General features: G+C 31.6%; 2 protein-coding genes across 2 annotated transcripts; one reads left to right on the top strand and one right to left on the bottom strand.

The window, feature by feature from the left end:
- The first annotated feature begins 1,641 nt into the window (after positions 1-1,641).
- Positions 1,642-17,178, top strand: LOC107019186. Its single transcript, XM_015219754.2, has 10 exons — positions 1,642-2,127; positions 2,780-3,130; positions 5,218-5,808; positions 6,942-7,233; positions 12,344-12,586; positions 13,127-13,479; positions 13,704-14,300; positions 15,009-15,279; positions 16,081-16,836; positions 16,942-17,178. Exons 1-9 carry the CDS (start codon positions 1,888-1,890, stop codon positions 16,821-16,823), a joined length of 3,681 nt encoding a protein of 1,226 aa, XP_015075240.1. The 5' UTR covers positions 1,642-1,887; the 3' UTR covers positions 16,824-16,836; positions 16,942-17,178.
- A 165-nt stretch (positions 17,179-17,343) lies between these two features.
- LOC107020705 (pentatricopeptide repeat-containing protein At1g59720, chloroplastic/mitochondrial) lies at positions 17,344-19,230 on the bottom strand. The gene has a single exon (XM_015221163.2). The coding sequence runs from the start codon at positions 19,201-19,203 to the stop codon at positions 17,395-17,397; it is 1,809 nt and encodes a 602-aa protein (XP_015076649.1). The 5' UTR covers positions 19,204-19,230; the 3' UTR covers positions 17,344-17,394.
- Positions 19,231-19,516: the final 286 nt, after the last annotated feature.

Consider the following 19,516-nt stretch of genomic DNA (forward strand, 5'->3'; position numbering starts at 1 on the left):
GTGAAATCTTCTTTGGTTGTATGCACAATTTTTTCTTTGAGTATACAACGAATAGGACCAAGAAAATGAAAGAATTAGAGGATATATATCCATTGGATCGAGTTCTTGAATCCATTTTATGCCACATTAATGTGTATACCTTTTGTCTTCTTCTGTACCATTCGATGTATACAATATACTAACAAAAAAATAAATAAAAATCTACAAATATAATGAACCTATATCATATTCACACTTTATTAACTTCAAAGCTACAAGTATTTTTTCTGGTTTAATTTATTTATCTAATTTTTTTTTCTTAATTTGTTATGTTATTTAGTAATATTAACTTTTTATATCACAATTACTATTTTGCGTGATATATTTAAATATTCACAAAATTTAAAAAATATTTTGACACAAGTCATGCATATCTTTAATATTCTGAGTGCCTTATGAATTCCACATTAATAGGGATGGAATCTTTAAGTTCCTTATAAAGCTCGAATAATTTTTATTTTTTTAAGTTAATTTTTGAAATAACAGCCTAAAATTGAATTTAACATGATAATATCAAAGTCAAATTCATTCTATATAGAATCTTGAAAAAATAATAATTGAGAAAGTGAAAATATCTTATTTTAATACGAGTAAGATTTTAAACTCGTAAGTAAATTCTGAAACCTAATTTAACGCAAAATAAAGTAAAATGGTTCATGGAATATACTACACATAGAAACTTCTTTTATTTTCTCCAAAGACTTTAGTCATATACTTTTAAACGCGTGGATGATTATTAAATTTATTATCAATTTTTTGCCTCGAAATTTCACTATTTAATAAATTCAACGGTCTACCTTTTCTTAATAGTCTTCTTCTTTTTCACATCTCATTAGCCATAATCTTTACACTAATCATCATTAGCTAATTGAATAACTAAATTAACTTTCACTTCAAATTCTATAAATTTATGTGTGAAAATACTTCTTCTTTTACAATCACACCACTTAACATATACTTTCTTCGGTATTTTTAATCGTTCACTTTTAACTTACACACATAATATTTGATATAAGTAGATTAACATAATATTTACTGATATTTAGTAATGAATTTTGAAAATAAGACATAAATGTTAAAGAATAAGAACATGAAAAAAAGAAATTTGACTTTTTTTTAATAAATAAAGTGATGAATAAAAATAAAAATCATAAATTAGAATAACAAAAAAATAAAAATAACAGAAAGGGCCGTATATAACTATTAAGTAATTATAGTAAGCAAGGAGTACTATTAACTTGATTTTAAAAATATTTGTAATTCCTAAATATTATGTATATTATATTAACACTTGACAAAATAATTTAAGTTTGACTATTCATAAATTGCCATAGATAAGAAACATACAATGAAGGCAAATGAATTGGAGTCTAATGTCTATATATGAAATAAAGTCTATTTTTTTTTCTTATTCGGTCTCAGAAATTCATATTGAAGTTCTGATTAAATTTAAATCGCGTCTTGTAAATCCCATTTGAGAGGTTGTGTTTCAATATGTTTTTCTTCATATTCAAAGCTTAAATTTGAGATCTCTGATTAAGCACGAAACAGTCCACCGCTGAACTATATATTATATTACAAAATGAATATAAAATGGACTTTCTTGTCCCTCTAGTCTCTTCCTTAATCAATTCAACAAAGAATACAAAAACCATCAAACAAAACCTATCTTTTCTCCCCTTATATAAACAAAAAAAAATCACTACAATTATTTAATTCTTCAATATTTGATTCCTATACCCTTTCCATAATAAATCCATTATTAATATTCCTCTTCAATTTTTTTTTAATTTTTTTTTACTTAAATTCCATATATATTCATCACTAATTACAATTTTTTTTATTAAAATGGATTTTTTCTACAAAGCCAAAGCTGTAAAATTAAAAAGTCATCTAGACAAATACCTTGTAGCCGATGATGATCAAGAAAATATCCGACAAAGCCGAAACGGCTCATCAAGAAAAGCCCGGTGGCTTGTTGAACTTGTTGAAGCCGAAAACAGCCACTTTATACGGCTTAAAAGTGGCTCCGGCAAGTATCTCACGGCTTCCGACGAGCCGTTTCTTCTTGGCATGACCGGAAAAAAGGTAAGTTTTACTTATTATTAATTATAAATATATTGTAATTTTAATATTTTTATTTAGTTAATTATATTTTCAATACGTCTTTAAAATTAGTGTATCTTGGAGCGAAGGATTTGATTAGATAATTTCTTAAATTTATTATTGTTATTATATAAATTATTGAATCTTCTTGATATTGAAAAAAAAAAATCAATAATAAAGGGGTTTGAAATATTGAATTAGGTCACATGTTCTAATTCTAAATTGTGATTTTTTTTTTCTTTGTTGAATTTTATTATATGAAGTTATTGCTTAAATGTTTTTTTAGATTAAACATGATTTTTCTTTAAAAAAAATGAATCGTCTTGAGATTAGACTTGAGATTTTTGGTTGTGCTTAATTAAAATTCTGATTTTGCTAGTGCTCAAGTATTTTTTCGATCAAATATAAGGATTTTTTTAAAAAAAAATAAAATTCTTATGCTTATTTTATTGAATTCTGATTTCGCTAGTGCTTAAATGTTTTTTTGATCAAACATGGCTTTTCTTTGAAAAAAAAGAATAGTCTCAAGATTTGACTCGTGTTTTTTATTTATGCTTATTATGTCTAATGATGTAATTGTTTTATTTTTGGAAAAAATCACATGTTTTTTTATATATAATTATATTTTAAACAGGTAATTCAAACTTTGCCCGAAAAAATGAAGGACTTGAGAATCGAATGGGAAGTAATAAGGGATGGATTTCAAGTAAAATTAAGGGGTTTTGGAGGAAAATATTTACGTGCAAATGGAGGAATGCCACCATGGAGAAATAAAGTAACACATGATAATCCATATAGTGGTAGTACACAAAATTGGATTTTGTGGAACGTTGAACCTATTGATGTGCCCGAAAATGAATCGTTGGCGGAATATTTAACTATGGTTTCAAGTTTTTCATCGATTTCTGATGAACTTTTAAGTTTGGATTTAGGATCTCCGACTTCTGTACATTCAAGTTTTTCTTTCTCACCTAGGAGGGCTAAGGTATGTTACTTCGTTATGTCAACTTATTATTTTTTTTTTGCGTTTGTATTGTCTTATTGTTTTATTAGGTCGTTATTGCAATTTATAATTATTAAATAAGTAAAATGCCTGATTAATTTGAATTCATACCGAAGATCCATTAAATGAAAGCCTTAGTATTCGAATCTTGTAATTAAAAATTAAAGATATTATATTGATCCACCATGATTCTAATAATTAACATAATTACTAGCATGTCTTTTGTGTTTAGTGCTAGATCTTTAGATTTATTAGCTAAATGGGAATATGGCTAATTACTAATTAGGAAAATTAATACTTCTTTGTAGGAGTTTATGTTACATTTCTATAAACCATAATTACGTGGAAGTATACTTCACTACGTAACAACTAATAACAAAAAAGGAAGTTGAGATAAAGAAGTAATTAAAAGGATATAATTATGATTGCCTACTCAACTAAAAGAGTTGAGAAAAAGTAGTTAATTAAGTAAAATATCACCATTTTAGTATATTTGGTTAAGCTTTTGAAAATTAAAAATATCTTATTTTAAAAAGTTGATTAGGCTAAACTTAATTTGGAGAGAAAAAAATAATTTCTTCTTTGAAGAAGTAGTTAATTAAGTAAATATCACCATTTTAGTATATTTGATTAAGCTTTTGAAAATTAAAAATATCTTATTTAAAAGTTGATTAGGCTAAGCTTAATTTTTCGATAGTAACAGAAGTTGTTTTTTAGAAGTTGGAGAAAAAAAACAATTTCTTCTTTGAAGTATTTTTGAGATGATTGTCTAACGCATATTAATGTATTAATATTGAAAAAAAATAAGTTTTTAACTGATTAGTCAAATACAACATGTAATTCTATTCGAAAAACACTTTTAAATAAAAGAAAAAATAGATTTTCAAAGTTTTACCCAAATTAACTATTAGCTTGAGTGTAATTGAGTCCTATAATTTTGTTTAGAAATTGGCTATAGCTTGTTTATTATGTCTTTTGGATAAAAACTTTTTGAAAATAAATTTGTTTAGAAGGATACAAAATTGACCTACTTTTGATTATTGCCCCATCATTTTTGATATTATATTTGAGAAACCTTAGGCTATAATAAAGAATATTCACAACATACACTCCTACTTTTATGAGATAATTGATTACCCTCTTTATCCTTTTCTTGTTCTATAAACCAACAACCTATATTTTAATGATTCTATTAGAATGACTATAAAAATAAATCAGTCGTAATGAAATGATTGAGATTCTTATCCTATTAATTAAAGATCTTAAATTTCAGTATAGTTAAAATAACGTCTTCAAAAATAAATCTAGTAAATACAATTTTTTTAATATAAGTCCATTTTTAGATCCATACTTTTAAATATCGAGAGTCAAAAAAATTTGACCACAAAGTCTCACAAGATAAATAGAGATGAGATAAAAGTTGATCCAAAAAGATTATACAAAGGAAGTAACCTAGAATTTTCGTAAAATTAAATGTGTTTTTTTGTTTCGATTATTAGAGCTTACTTTACACTAATAATATCGTAAACTTTTTTTTCCGTCTCATTCTAGAGCCAGAATCACAATTTTTTTTCTTTCCAACTTTAAATTATATATATTGAAAGTATAAATTTTGTGTTACGCTATCGATATATTTAGATTTTTTTGTTAGGACAATTTACTATTTTTGCACCACCAATCAATTAACTACTATATAAAAAAAATAAGGTAACCATAATTATCTTTTTAAACGATTTAACCAAATATGAAAGTGTATTTTTTTTTCCATTCCTTAATGATCTAATTTTGACCATGTCTAAAAATAGAAAAACTTCAATTAGTAAAAAAAAAAAACACATATCTTCACACGTGTCAACCTATATTTTCTCACGTGTCAAATATTTAACGCGCTTTCCTGCGTCTCCCCCATCAAACATGGCTGTCATCATCATTACAAAGAAAAAAACTTCTTCATTATTTCTTCAATTACTATAAAAATTACTCAAAAAAATCCAATCTTTTCTCAACCCCAAGTTTTAAATCCTCAAAATTTTCACAAATTTCATAATTTTTGGTGTTGTTTTTGACAGATTTCTTTACCAAAAAGATCAGCAATGGAGCTATTTCACAAAGCAAAAGCTGTTCGTTTACAGAGTCACCATGAGAAGTACTTAACAGCTGAAGAAGATGAAGAATCAGTAACTCAAGATCGTAACGGAGCATCAAAAAACGCGAAATGGACAGTTGAATTTGTTGAAAAAACCGAAAATGTTATTCGATTGAAGAGTTGTTATGGGAAATATTTAACAGCTTCGAATCAGCCATTTCTTCTGGGTATGACTGGTAGAAAAGTTCTTCAAACTTTGCCTAATCGACTTGATTCTTCAATTGAATGGGAACCCATTAGAGAAGGACATCAAGTTAAGCTGAGGACGAGATATGGGCAATTTTTGAGGGGAAATGGGGGTCTTCCTCCATGGAGAAATTCTGTTACTCATGATATTCCTCACAGGACGAAAACTCAAGATTGGGTTCTTTGGGATGTTCATGTTGTTGAAATTTTGGCGCATTCGACGGCGGAGACGACGGTGGTGGGTGGTAATTCTGATTCGTTTGCTTCTGAATCGAGTTCTGCTACTACTACTGGTTCATCAAAATCTTACAGCTTTTCGAGACAAGAGGTATTACTTCAATTTTTACATTCAATTTATATAAAGTTTGAATTTTGACCTTATGGGGTTCGTTGGGAATCGCAGTAGCTCAGTTAGTTGGTAATTGGACTTTGACCTTATGGGGTTCGTTGGGAATTATAGTAGCTCAGTTAGTTGGTATTTGAACTTTGACCTTGTGGGGTTCGTTGGGAATCGTAATAGCTGAGTTGGTTGGTATTTGAACTTTGACCTTATGGGGTTCGTTGGAAATCGTATTAGCTCAGTTAGTTGGTATTTGAACTTTGACCTTATGAGGTTTGTTGGAATTGTAGTAGCTCAGTTAGTTGGTATTTGAACTTTGGCCTTATGGGGTTAGTTGGGAATCATAGTAGCTCAGTTAGTTGGTATATGAACTTTTGACCATATGGGGTTCGTTGGGAATCGCAGTAGCTCTGTTAGTTGGTATTTTAACTTTGACCTTGTTGGTGAGGGTTTGATTAAGTACATTGTATTCTCCTCTTCATTTCGGGTTATTCCCAATTAAGGAAAAAAAAACATTTTTCAATTAGCAAATTGGTTTGTTGTTGATGTGGACTTTAAGGGGGTTGGTTTGATCCATAATTCAGGATAGAAGTTGGGATTACGTTGTTCGTTGTTTGGTTATGAGGAGTAGCTACTCCCTCCATCTGTCCCAATTTACTAGATGTAGTTTGACTCAACGCAGAGTTTAAGAAGGAAAGAAAAACTTTTGAAAATTATGATTTTAAGTAAGTGTTTGTGTGGCTATGGATCATCTTATTAAGGATGAATGAAATGAATATTTTGAAGTTAAGTTGTTACTGAATAAAGAACTATGTTTTTTTTTTGGAATTGATATAAAATTAGGCTCGGTAGCAATTTGGTTTGGAGCCTTGTTATGGTTGTGGGCAAATACGAGATCATTTGTTATATGACTTGGTCTCGTATTGTATTCGAGTGTGTTTACCCTTTTGGCTTATGACCATTAGGAGTGTTCTTTTAACATATTGGTGTTCGAGTCAACTTATATTATCACTTGCTATAATCAATAGATAGAAGTGTCGGTTGAACTTGTTAATTTGGAATCGGAATTCAATAATTATTATGTTATGATACTCAATTATCTTTTTTCTTTCTTTTGGCAGTCAAGTGATTCATTGATTAGTTCACCGCCTAAGTTGGTAGATGGAAGGCTTATATATTATCACGTTACGGATGAATTTGGAGAAATTGACGAAGGAGCTGAGGGACTTTGCATAACTTTTAAGGGAAATAGTGTTGAGGATCTAAAGAAGAGATTGGAGGAGGAAACTGGGCTCGAGGATATTACTGTGTGTACTCGGAGTGCTTTGAATGGGAAGCTTTATCCTCTCCGTTTGCAGCTTCCTCCCAACAACGCAAATATGAACGTTATTATTTTGCCATCTTCATCTAAAGGTGAGCCTTTTACTCTTCTACTTGGTCTTAAAACTTTGGTTTCATTTCGTGAAAGTTTGAAATTTTAGATCCATCGTTCTGTTTGAGAATTTTGTTTCATAACGAACTTATAAACGTTTATAGCAATCAAAATAATACTATTGATGCTATTGCCCCTTCACCTTCCATTTGGAATCAACCAAAATCACTAATGTCTCGTTGAATCATTCACGCCTCCGTTGTTGAATAAAACATCATCAATGCCAGCCCTTGATTGCCTTCTAACCAACGTCACATAGACCAATTAAAAACTTACTCAATGCTCGTCTTAAGCTTACTTCGTTGCATCATTTTGGCTGTCAATTGATCGCTTGAATGCTTGTTCGAGGGTATCAATTGATGACACAAGTGCTTAGTTTGAGAGTACTTCTTGTGTTCTGTAAGCCACGCGAGCTCATCATTCTTACCGCGTTACATAACTGTAGCAGTTGTTGAGTCCCATACACAATGAAGCTTATCTTACTATACTTGAATTCGTCTTCATTGTTAACGTGTTAATCTTCGTGTTATGGCATGTTTCAGAAGCTAGTGATATTGCATAACCAAGAAGGCCATTGTAGCCCTACTCGTGGAGCACTTATCGCGGATTGTTGCAGTAGATGGATTTTTGTATCAGTAAAATCGCGTAAACGTGTATCTCCATTGTTTATTAAGCATTTGTATATAAGGTTTTGAGTATTCAGAGAGATATACACAATATCTGCTCTTGATGTTAATATCATCATCATACATATACACTTCCACAGAATAATTGAAAATTGAAATCTGGTGGAGTTTTTAGTTCATATTTACATTCTATGTGACAATTGGGAAAATTGCAAAATAGATATATAGTTGAACTACCACAACTTACAAAAACAATAATTTACAACTAATCTTTTTATACTTTTAATGAAAAGTCTCACAAACATAAATTAGGTATAAAATTGTATATAAACTACTTTATTTGATATATATGTATTTATACTATAAATTCTTTATCTTTACTTTTAAATAATTAAGTATTATATTACTCCTTAAAAGTTTCGTACCATATATTAAGAAAGATACACGTAGTATAATTTTACTATCAGATACATTGCAATAGAAAAGAGAGGCCAGCGAGTTGGAGAGGCAGAGAAATGAAATAGTTATGTATTTCAAATATATGTATCTGGTGTGATTCACATGTAGCTGAGAGGCGAGTGAGACGAGAGGGAGCCTAGATATATGTGAATTTATTTGAATGTAATGTTTTTAGAATAAATTATATTTAATTTTAACTTCATATATTTTGAGATACATATATCTCAACATACATAGACGTATTAAAATTTGATAAAATTTATAATATTATAAATTGAAATGTATCTATGTAAATTAGTTTCTAAATTAATGGATTTATATAAGCTTCCAAAAATTTTGTTCTTACCAAATTTAATGCTGCAGGTACAGATATAAGTGGCTGAATTGACAATTTCATTGATACATTATTTTCACCATTAATCTTTGCAGGTACGGGACCCATTTCAAAATTGATAAGAAGTTAGAGACGGATTCAGAATATTAAATTTATAGAGCTCAAATTATATTATTTTTATCTATTGAATAGTAAATAAATTAATCATGTATATTAGGTGAGCTTGTTACTATACATATAAAATTGAAGCCAAAATTATTGAATTATGAGCAAGATAAGAGGTACACGAACGAGATAGTATATATATATATTTTATATACATATAAATCACACTAAATACATATATATGATATACTAGACATATAAATCTGGGATGAAGCTCAAGATTCATTATTCATTGTAAATTGGCCATAATATAATCTGATTAGGGGAAATTATCTTGTTAGACCTATATTCATACCATATAATACTAATTCTATCTATATTTTAAAATAATTATACGTATCTTACTACTAACTAAATATTTCCTATCATATATTGAGGAGATGCACCTAGATATATGTATTTATGCCACCAGATACGCTAAAATAGGGTGAGAGGAGAGCAAGATAGTCATGTATCCTAGAGAGCAGATACATGTGAATCACACTAGATACATATATATGTATGTATCTAGTGTGATTCACGTGTATTTAAGATACCAAATATATAAGAGAGTGGTGAGCGAGATGTGAGACGAACAAGATTTGTTATATATACTTGATACATGTGAATCCACTTGGATACAATATATACAGAACAAATTATACTTAATTTTTTGACCTCATGTGTCCCGAGATACATATATCTGGACGCACCAAAATCTAAGAAGATTTGAATACTGCAAAATAAAGTGTATCTAAGTAGTTAACTCCTAAATTAGTGAGATTTTTACTAAGTCTCCAACAATTGTTTAATTGTGATAAAGTGATAACCTAACTAAAAAAATTAGCAAAAGATTTTAAATTCAAAGAGGTTTTGAGATGAGAGGATTTTTAGGTATTTGTTTATTACTTCCAAAAAATATTTTTTAATTAAAAAAGGTCAACTGTTCAAAAAAATAAAATTGTAAGCAAATGCAGCAAAATTTGAGATGTGCTGATTTGAACTTGTGACCTTTAGTTTAGAGCCACTTTAATCAACCTTTCCCAATGGGCGCTCTCCCAAAATCATATATAAAAGTGTGTTAAAAAATTTAATAAATACATATAAAAAGTAATATTTAATCATTTTTGAGTTAAAGATATCCAACTGATCACCTTTAATTAAAATAGTTCTGATTCATATAAGGCATACATATAAAAATATTTTGACGATATAAACATTAAAGTTAAAGCACTACCACACATGTGGTGAAACGCATGAGATTACTGCCCCAGGGCGGATGCATCATATACTTAGGGTTCATCTGCACCCTCTTGGCAGAAAATATTACTATTTATACATGATTAATATTATTTTTTAAATATGTATAATAGATGTCGAACTCCTTTTCATTAGTTTGTGTATTTACTTCTCAAATTTTATATCCTCTTATTAAAAATTCTGACTCCGCCACTGAGTCTTCTCCTTCATTTTCATTAATCCAAACTTACATTTTTCACAATGAGTATGGAATTTGACTAGAACCTTTACCATCCAAATTTTCATTTTTTTAAATCATGATTGGTGAGCTTTATTTGAACCTTTACCATCCAAACTTTCACTTCCATGATGATTGAGGAGTTTGACTTGAACCCTTATTCCATATATATATATATATATATATATATATATATATATATATATATAATTCAAGATATAAACCGTATTAAGGGGGTGTCCCTTAATTCGATAAGTTGATCTCAAAATGCATAATTTTATAAGACTGTTATTAAACAAAAGAAATTAGGGTTTGCTTTTGGAAATTGGTTAGACTAATTTTTTTATTAGGATATTACCCTTCCCATTCCTACTTTATGTTAATCATAACATTCAAGTTTTATCTCTAAGAATAAACAAATTATTGACAAAAGAATCACCCTTCTTTAACAAATAATTAAATCTAGATTAATCGGATAATTTTAATGCAAAATGGTTATTAACATCTCGTTTGGATGGTTGTTACCTATTGTTATTTTGATGCATGAAATTATATAACAACAATAAATGTTACAATCTATCAAAAGATTATATTCATTAGAAATATCGTACCATATATTATATTATAAAATAATACGTAACAACCATCTAAGATACTATATAAAAAAAGAAGAAGCTAAAGTGATCATATGTCCATATCAATATTCTTAATAAATTAAAATTGTTATAAGTATAATACCTAAAACATTCTCTCTTTTAATTTTTTTATTTATTTCTAATGACTTCTCTCAAATCATTATCAAAGGCGTGGATAATTACACCAAAAAATTTGCCCTTATACACCATGATTCAGACAACAATATTAATTAATTATTAGCCACTAATTAAAAATTTAAATCACTCTTTCAATGAATTCAAAGGTCTATATTTTAATTTAATTATTCTTATTAATTCCATGGCTTCTTCTTTTCATATATTCCACCATTTCCCACCCCTTTGAGGAGCTCAAGCATTAGCCATGATCTTTAATTTCATAATTTTAAATTTTTATAGAATGACACCGATAGGTTGTGTATCGATCGGTTCTGTTCATTTATCAATTTGACTTATCGGTTATTGATTTGTAGACATGCTAAATCGTTAAGAACCATTAAGATATTGCCTTATCGATTATTGATCGTTATCTGATTAGCCTTTAAAATTTGTATATGATTGTAAATCACTTAGTAATAGATTGTGTTATGCTCAAATGCAACATTAACACAATGTAGAATAACCAAAAGTTTGAGACTACCAGGAATAAAAAATTGAAATTAAATCTTAAGTTAAGGACTTTATATATCGAATGATATAAATATAATTTATTACTCTAATTCACTCTCGGGTTATCTGTTAACCCGTTAAGAAAAATTCTCAAACAGTTCAAACCTTAATAACTAGATGATAAAAAAATCAAAACCGTTAAACTAATAGTAACTTGTTACCGATAAATCAATAACTTGTTTCGATTCAGATTATCGATTTGATTTTGAACAGTAAATGTGTTTGACCATAGTTTTAAAGTGCTTTTGCAAATAAATAAAATAAAATAAATAGATATATCTTTTAGCTTCTAAAATTACTTAAACCAAACACTTACTATTTCATTCCTTTTAAAAGCTTGGTCAAACATCTTTTTAACTCTCTAAAATAGATACTTCTTTAAATATAAAAAGATTTAAAATATATTTCACTTTCCATAAAGCTTGATCAAACAGACAAATATTATTATAATTAGATTTAAGTTTGACTATTCATAAGGAACTACTTAAATGATAATTTTATGGAAAGAAGAGTCAACTATATAATATAGTATTTAAGCCCATGAGTAATACATTTTACATTATACAATATTATAAATGGTTTTTAGCAAGAATAATACAAGAATCATCAAACAAAAACCATCTTTTTCCTCTTAAAAAGTGACATCAATAGTATTATTTTGTTTCCTATATATATATTTACTCATTGACATCCTTTTTGCTTAATTATAAGCCATTATTAACAAAAGTTAATTAGTACTAATGGAGCTGTTTTATGATGCTAAAGCTGTAAGATTTAGAAGCCATTTAAACAAATACTTAGTAGCTGATGATGATCAAAGAACTATCCGGCAAAGCCGGAACGGCTTATCGAGAAAAGCCCGGTGGCTGGTGGAGCTTGCAGACCCCGAAAACAGCCACCTTATACGGCTGAGAAGTAGCTCCGGCATGTACCTCACTGCTTCCGACGAGCCGTTCCTTTTGAGCTTAACAGGTGTGGCAACTTTCTCGTACAGTTTTTTAATATCTAAATTCAATTTATGCTTTCAAAGATTGGTTCAAATCAACTCCCGAGAAATGAAAAGTTTCACGTAAATTGGAACAGAGGAAGTAGTAATTCAGAGTTTAACTTGTATATACAGACAAAAACATACATATTTTAGACGATTAACTCATTTAATTACTTGTCATGACAGATAACTTGTCCTGTTTTCAAGATTCGTCTATTTTTTTTTTAATGGAAAGTTATATATAGACATCTTTTGAATGACTTAGTTTATCTACACTATCGACATATATATTATTACCAAAAGCTCGATACGAATCTAAATCTATCCTCAAATAGTAGCTATCGTCTATATGAATCTCTTCTATCCATTGCGCGTTATCTCTAGCTTACGCTAGCATGCTAGATAAATATGAAACTATGCTCCAAACCAAAATTCACATAAATAGTGAGTTAGTTCAGAAAATTCCGAACTCATAAAATTAAAATCTTGAATTCGTCTTTAATCTTACGTCTCATTATTGGCAGGAGAAAAGAAGGTTCTTCAAACATCACCGGAAAATATGGAGGATGTGAAGATTATGTGGGAACCATTAAGGTATGGATTTCAAGTGAAGTTAAGAGGTTATGGAGGAAAGTTTTTAAGTGCAAGTGGAGGGACACTAAGATGGAGCAATAGAGTGACTCATGATAGTCCTCATAGTGCTACTACACATAATTGGATTTTGTGGAATGTTGAACCTGTCGATGTACCGGAAGATGAGTCGTTGACGGATTATTTGACGATGGTTTCAAACTTCTCGTCGGTTTCCGATGAACTTTCTACCTTGGATTTGGGTTCTCCCATGTCTATGCATTCAAGTATCTCCTTCTCACCTAAGGTAATATTATTGTTTTTACTGCTGTTTTTCTTTTCATAACTTCTTTATTGGCTGGATTTGAGCCGAGGATCTTTCCAAAACAGACTCTCTACCTCCACGAGGTAGGGTCTACGTACGTACACTTACCCCTCCCCGAATCCTATAAGTCTACAATCTATCACTCTTTTCCAGAGTCACAAACTCTAAAGAACAAAATGAAAAGAAACACTTTTTGTATTTGACAGAGTCCTCTAACTAGAAGACCAGCAATGGAGATTTTCCAAAAAGCAAAAGCTGTTCGTCTACAGAGTCGCCATTACAAGTACTTAACAGCTTTGGAAGACGGAGATTCCGTCACCCAAGACCGTAATGGCGCTTCACAAAATGCAAAATGGACTGTTGAATTTGTTGAGAAAACCAACAATGTTATCCGCCTAAAAAGCTGTTATGGCAAATACCTCACAGCATCTAATCAGTCTTCTCTTCTTGGTATGACTGGTCGGAAAGTCCTGCAGACTCTGCCTAATCGACTTGATTCTTCAATCGAATGGGAGCCCATCAGAGAAGGGAACCAAGTGAAGCTTAGGACTCGATATGGACAGTTTTTGAGGGGTAATGGTGGAATTCTTCCATGGAAAAACACTGTGACTCATGATATTCCGTATCAGACGGCTACACAAGATTGGGTACTTTGGGATGTTCATGTTGTTGAAATCTTGGGCGATTCTTCTGTTGTTCCTAAGAGGCCATCACCATTAGGTCTTCCTTCAGATTCATGTGCTTCTGAATCAACATCTACGTCTGTTGTTTCCTCGGAATCCTCAAGCTTATCTAGACAAGAGGTATTTAAGTTTACAACTTTACTTGGAATGTGAATTCTTGAGCTGATAAAATCAACTTATTTTTTTGTAATTCGTTTGATCGGTCCAAGTTTGAACTTACTTGCCAACAGGTTAAAGTCGAAACGACTCATCAAATTATTCATTTAAAATTGATCAAAATAATATATGGAGCAGGTCAAAATGCAATTTAAAGTCAAATAACAAAATCCGTTTTGGAGATTATATAGGTTTGAAAGAACTTACGAAAGATATTGTCAAGTGTCCGACATTGGTTGAGGGATAAGTTATTTGTTTCGACAATTCTCTTCTTATGAGCTAACTTTTATTGTTGAGTTAGACCAATCAGTGTCGAGTCCTTGTTTATTGTGTGTCCCAATGTTGCGCATCCATATTATGTTGTCAACATTCCAATTGGCTTGGCAAGTCTGGAGGGGTGCTAATTGTCCCACAATATTGTTTGTCTCCTTATACGATCTTTGACAATCATACAAGGACTGTTGTCAACGCTCCAATTAACGGGTTGGGTTTGACCCATCTTGACTCAACCTATTTTGATCCAACACAGTTCTAGCCTGGTTGGATCATGACCCAATTATTGATTTGATCCGTTTTGACTTGCCCAGATTTGATCTAAACCATGTTTTGCCTCCTCTAGAGAATTCAGTGATTTTGTTATGGTACTCAATTTTCTTCCTTTTGTTTTTGCAGTCAAGTGATTCTTTTGCTAAGTTGGGAGATGGGAGGTTTATATTTTACTATATTGCTGATGAATTTGGAGAAATTGATGAGAAAATGGAGGAACTTTGCATAACCTTTGATGGAAATACTGTTGAGGAGCTAACTAAGACGTTGGAGGACGCAACAGGGCTTGACGAAATTATTGTGTGTACTAAGAGCCCTTTGAATGGAAAGCTTTATCCTCTCAGCTTGCAACTTCCACCCAACAATACAACTATGAATGTTGTTGTATTGCCAAAAGGTGAGGCTTTAACTCGTCTTGAGTTTGTTATATTTTGTAAAATTTTTGGAATTTTTAGGTTCGCGACTTTTTTGAGCATTTTGGTTCTCAATAGACTAGGATATTCATTGCCAATGAAATAACATGAGCTTGCTTTACATAGAGTTTGTGTAAAGTTTTATGTACTTGTGTTGAGTGTCAACCCGTAAAAGACGATTATGGGTAGCTCATGTTAGGCTTAAATATCAACTACAACTAGACGGTGTTAGAGGAGCCCTGGAGATCATGTTGTTCGGACTCACCAAAAATGTCGATGCATCCATGTCGGATCCTCCAAAAATGCACTATTGTTGGAGTATCCGACACACACCTGTCGATATTTTTGAAGAGTCTGAGCAACATAAAATAAAATGGAGCAAAGGTAAAGTTGTCTGTATGTGACCTACAGGTCACATGTTCGAGCCATGGAAGCATCCATTAATGCTTGCATTAGGGTAGGATGTCTACATCACACCCCTTGGGGTGCAGCCCTTCCTGAGTTTTGCGTGAATACGAGAGGCTTTGTGTATCAAACTGTCCTTTTTTGATATTTCTTTTTAATTCCCAAAGGTGTTAACATTTTGTTGAAGATACTTTGCAGACAATTTTAATATTATTTCACTTATAAGCTGTAATATGAGAACAAAAGAAAATTATCACTTCTAAGTTAATGGTAGCTTATCATATTCTGCCCAAAGGACAAACAAAGTGAATTAGTTATGTTTTAGGTTTTTACATAATAGTCACAATGCTTATTGACTTGTAACATTTTTTCCCCTCAAGCTATTACTCCAGATTCTCTTTCAGACCATATGTCCAGCATTCCCGAGTTGAATGGTTCAAATTTCAGAGAATGGAAGGAGCAACTACAAATTACTTTGGGATGTTTGGATTTAGATTTGTGTTTCAGAATTGATGAACCTTTGGAAGAATGTGCCAACTATGCTACGTGGGAACACTCTAACCGGTTAAGCCTCATGATCATGAAGAGTAAGATCGCTAAGAACATCAACAAATCAATACCAGATTCTACTCGAGCAAGAGAGTTCTTGGCATCTGTTGAGCAACAATTCAAGGCTTCAGATAAGCCATTAATAGGAACAGTCATGGAAATATTTACGACTAAGAAATATAATGGGACTAGTGGTGTGCGTGAGCACATTATGGAAATGGATGATATGGCAGAACAACTTAAATCGATGGATATGACCATTTCAGAGTCCTTTTTGGTGCAATTTATTCTCAATTCTCTTCCTTCTCAATTCAGTCCGTTTAAAATTAGCTATAACACAAATAAGGAGAAATGGACCATGGATGAACTCATTGTGATGTGTGTTCAAGAGGAGGAACGATTAAAGAGGGAAGGATTGCTATCGGGTCACTTAGCAACACAAGGTTATAAAGGAAAAGGACCAAAGGAAGGGAAACAAAAGGGAAAGAAATCACCAAATCATGGAAATCTGAAGTGCTTCTTTTGCAAAGAGAAGGGACACTTGAAGAAGGATTGTCCTAAACGCAAGAACTAGTTTGAAAAGAATGGTAATTCAATTGCTTATGTATGTTATGAATCAACTAAGTTGATGTTTTTTTTAATATTTGGAGGTTAGATTTCAACGCCATGACACACTCAACCTTTTTTTGCAGGTATTGGTTACAACCTGAGACCTAGAGTGAAAATATTCTCATGGGGAATAAAGCACCTTCAATTAATTCTATAGAGACTGATAGCTAATTTTCAGTAGAAGTTATTGACAAAGTTTGAACAATACCTACCTATTGTATTGCTTATATTTCTAGAAATTTTGTTTCTTTGCCCTGATGATCAAGGATATTATGTTAAGTTTGGAAATAAAGTTTCAAGGTATTTTCGTGTATATAAAATTAGTACTTATTCTTCCCTTTCTCTTAATCATTTTTTTGTCTTACATGTTGTAACAAATAATGGCACCAAAAGAACACACATGGTGGTTTACGTTGGTTACAACTATGTAAAAACGTCCTAGATAAATCTTAAACTTACAGAAGGTAATTCAGCAGGCCAAGATAGAAGCATATGAATTGACAATTGTATTTATATAATGTTAGTATACATTATGTTCACCAATAATCTTTGCAGGTACAGAACCCATTCCTAAAGTGATGAAACCGAACACGATCTCTAACAATAATTTCAACATCAAAGACTTTTGAAATTAATTTGGTTACATTGTGACAATCACTGCAGATACGCAAATTCTTGAAAATGCGTAAAGGAGTACCTGGTTTTAGTTTCAGAAGTCCATAAGCAATGGCAAGTCTCTCACTGTGCAGTTTAAGTGACTGTCTCTTCCCATTATCAAGTTCATCAACCGTTGATGCGTGTGACAGATCAGGAACATATCCTGCTGCTAGGAGTCTTTTGTCTATAACATCCAAAAACTCGTAAATTTCTCTAGTATGCAAATGAGATGTATCTCCAGCGAAAAACTCATGGAAAACCCCATTAATTTCAATTAAACTACAACCCGGATCTTTTCTAATACCCTTATCGGTCATCAGTTTCCTAATCATTCCAGCCTCGTCCCATCGGTTAGCAGTTGCATACACTCTTGACAACAGAACATATACACCGCTAGTGTCACTTCCGTCAGACTCCATTATTTTCCTAGCCACTTCTTCACTGAACTCTATGTCAGCATTTTTCTTGCAGCAACCATCAAGAAGACTCCTCCATATTGCTGCATCAGGTTTCATTGGCATGTTTGATACAACATCAAGAGCTTTATCAATACACCCCGCACGTGCCAAAAGGTCAACTAGACAACCGTAGTGCTCTAAAACAGGCCTAATCTTATACTCAGAAACCATTTTATCAAAATAGCTACGACCCTCATCAACGAAGCCCCTATGATTACAAGCACTCAAAATACCAACAAATGTGATCGAGTCAGGCATTACTCTTTTACTAACCATTTGGTTAAAACAATGAAACGCTGCCTCAACCTCCCCGTGCATTGCAAATCCTAATATCATCGTATTCCAAGAATTCAAATCACGTCTACTCATCCTCTCGAAAACCTGAACAGCTATATCCACCGAACCACATTTACAATACATGTTCAGTAAACAATTATTCACCAGCAACTCAAAATCCAAGAAACTCTCACACTTCCTCAAAATATAAGCATGACACCACATCCCCAACGATAACGCACCCAAACCAGCACAAGCATCAAGAACACTCTGCATCGTATACCCATCAGGCTCAAACACTTTCTGCATCTCCGAAAACATTCTCAACGCATTTTCAAACTCACCCGATTGAACCAAAGCATCAATCATAACATTCCAAGAAACCAAACTTCTCTCAGGCATTTCATCAAAAACCTTCCTCGCATCCTTCAAACACCCACAAGACGAATAAAAATGAACCAAACTATTATTCACATACACATCTGAATCAAACCCAAGTTTCAACGCAACCCCATGTGCTTGTTTCCCTTCAGATAGAGCAAAAAGATAAGCACAACCCTTGAGCACAAATGGGAAAGTATGTTTATCAGGCTCAACACTCTCAACCATTCTTTGAAAAAGCATAAAGGCTTCACCTTTACGATCATTACTATGAGCACAACCTCTAATAAGAGTATTCCAGATGAAGGTATTGGGATTTTCCAAATTACCAAAGAGTTTAAAACTATAATCAAGATCATTCATTGAAGCAAAATGGAGAATTCTACTGTAGAGGAAAAGGGCATCTGGGTGGTCCAATGGAGTTGTTCGAAGAGTATAAGCATGTACTTGTTTGAGCTGAGAAATTGAAGTGCATTGTGTCAAGATTTGGAGGATATGGCGTCGATGCTCACTAGTATTGGTGTTGATGGTGAGAGTTGTTGTTGGCCTTGTTGGTGTTGTTGATAGAATCATCTTCGTTCTTCTTTTTTTCTCATATCCCTCTACAAGGGTGAATGTTTAAATTATCGAAATCAAAAACACTTTTAAACTCGATCTGAATTATCAGTTTCATTTTCGAACTATTGACTATCTAAAAACATCTCAAATTTTTTGACATTTTATTTGATTAACGAACTTAAATACACAGTCGATATTACAACATAAGTGAAACACTCCTAAATTCCAGTTAAAGTCGAGAGGTGTTTTCAACACTTTTCTCGATTTTTTATTGAGAGTGTCATGCTTCTACGAGAGTTTGACACCACTTGATATGTGATGTGGCAGA

The sequence above is a fragment of the Solanum pennellii genome, chromosome 5, assembly GCF_001406875.1.
Source record: "Solanum pennellii chromosome 5, SPENNV200".
Lineage (NCBI taxonomy): Eukaryota > Viridiplantae > Streptophyta > Magnoliopsida > Solanales > Solanaceae > Solanum > Solanum pennellii.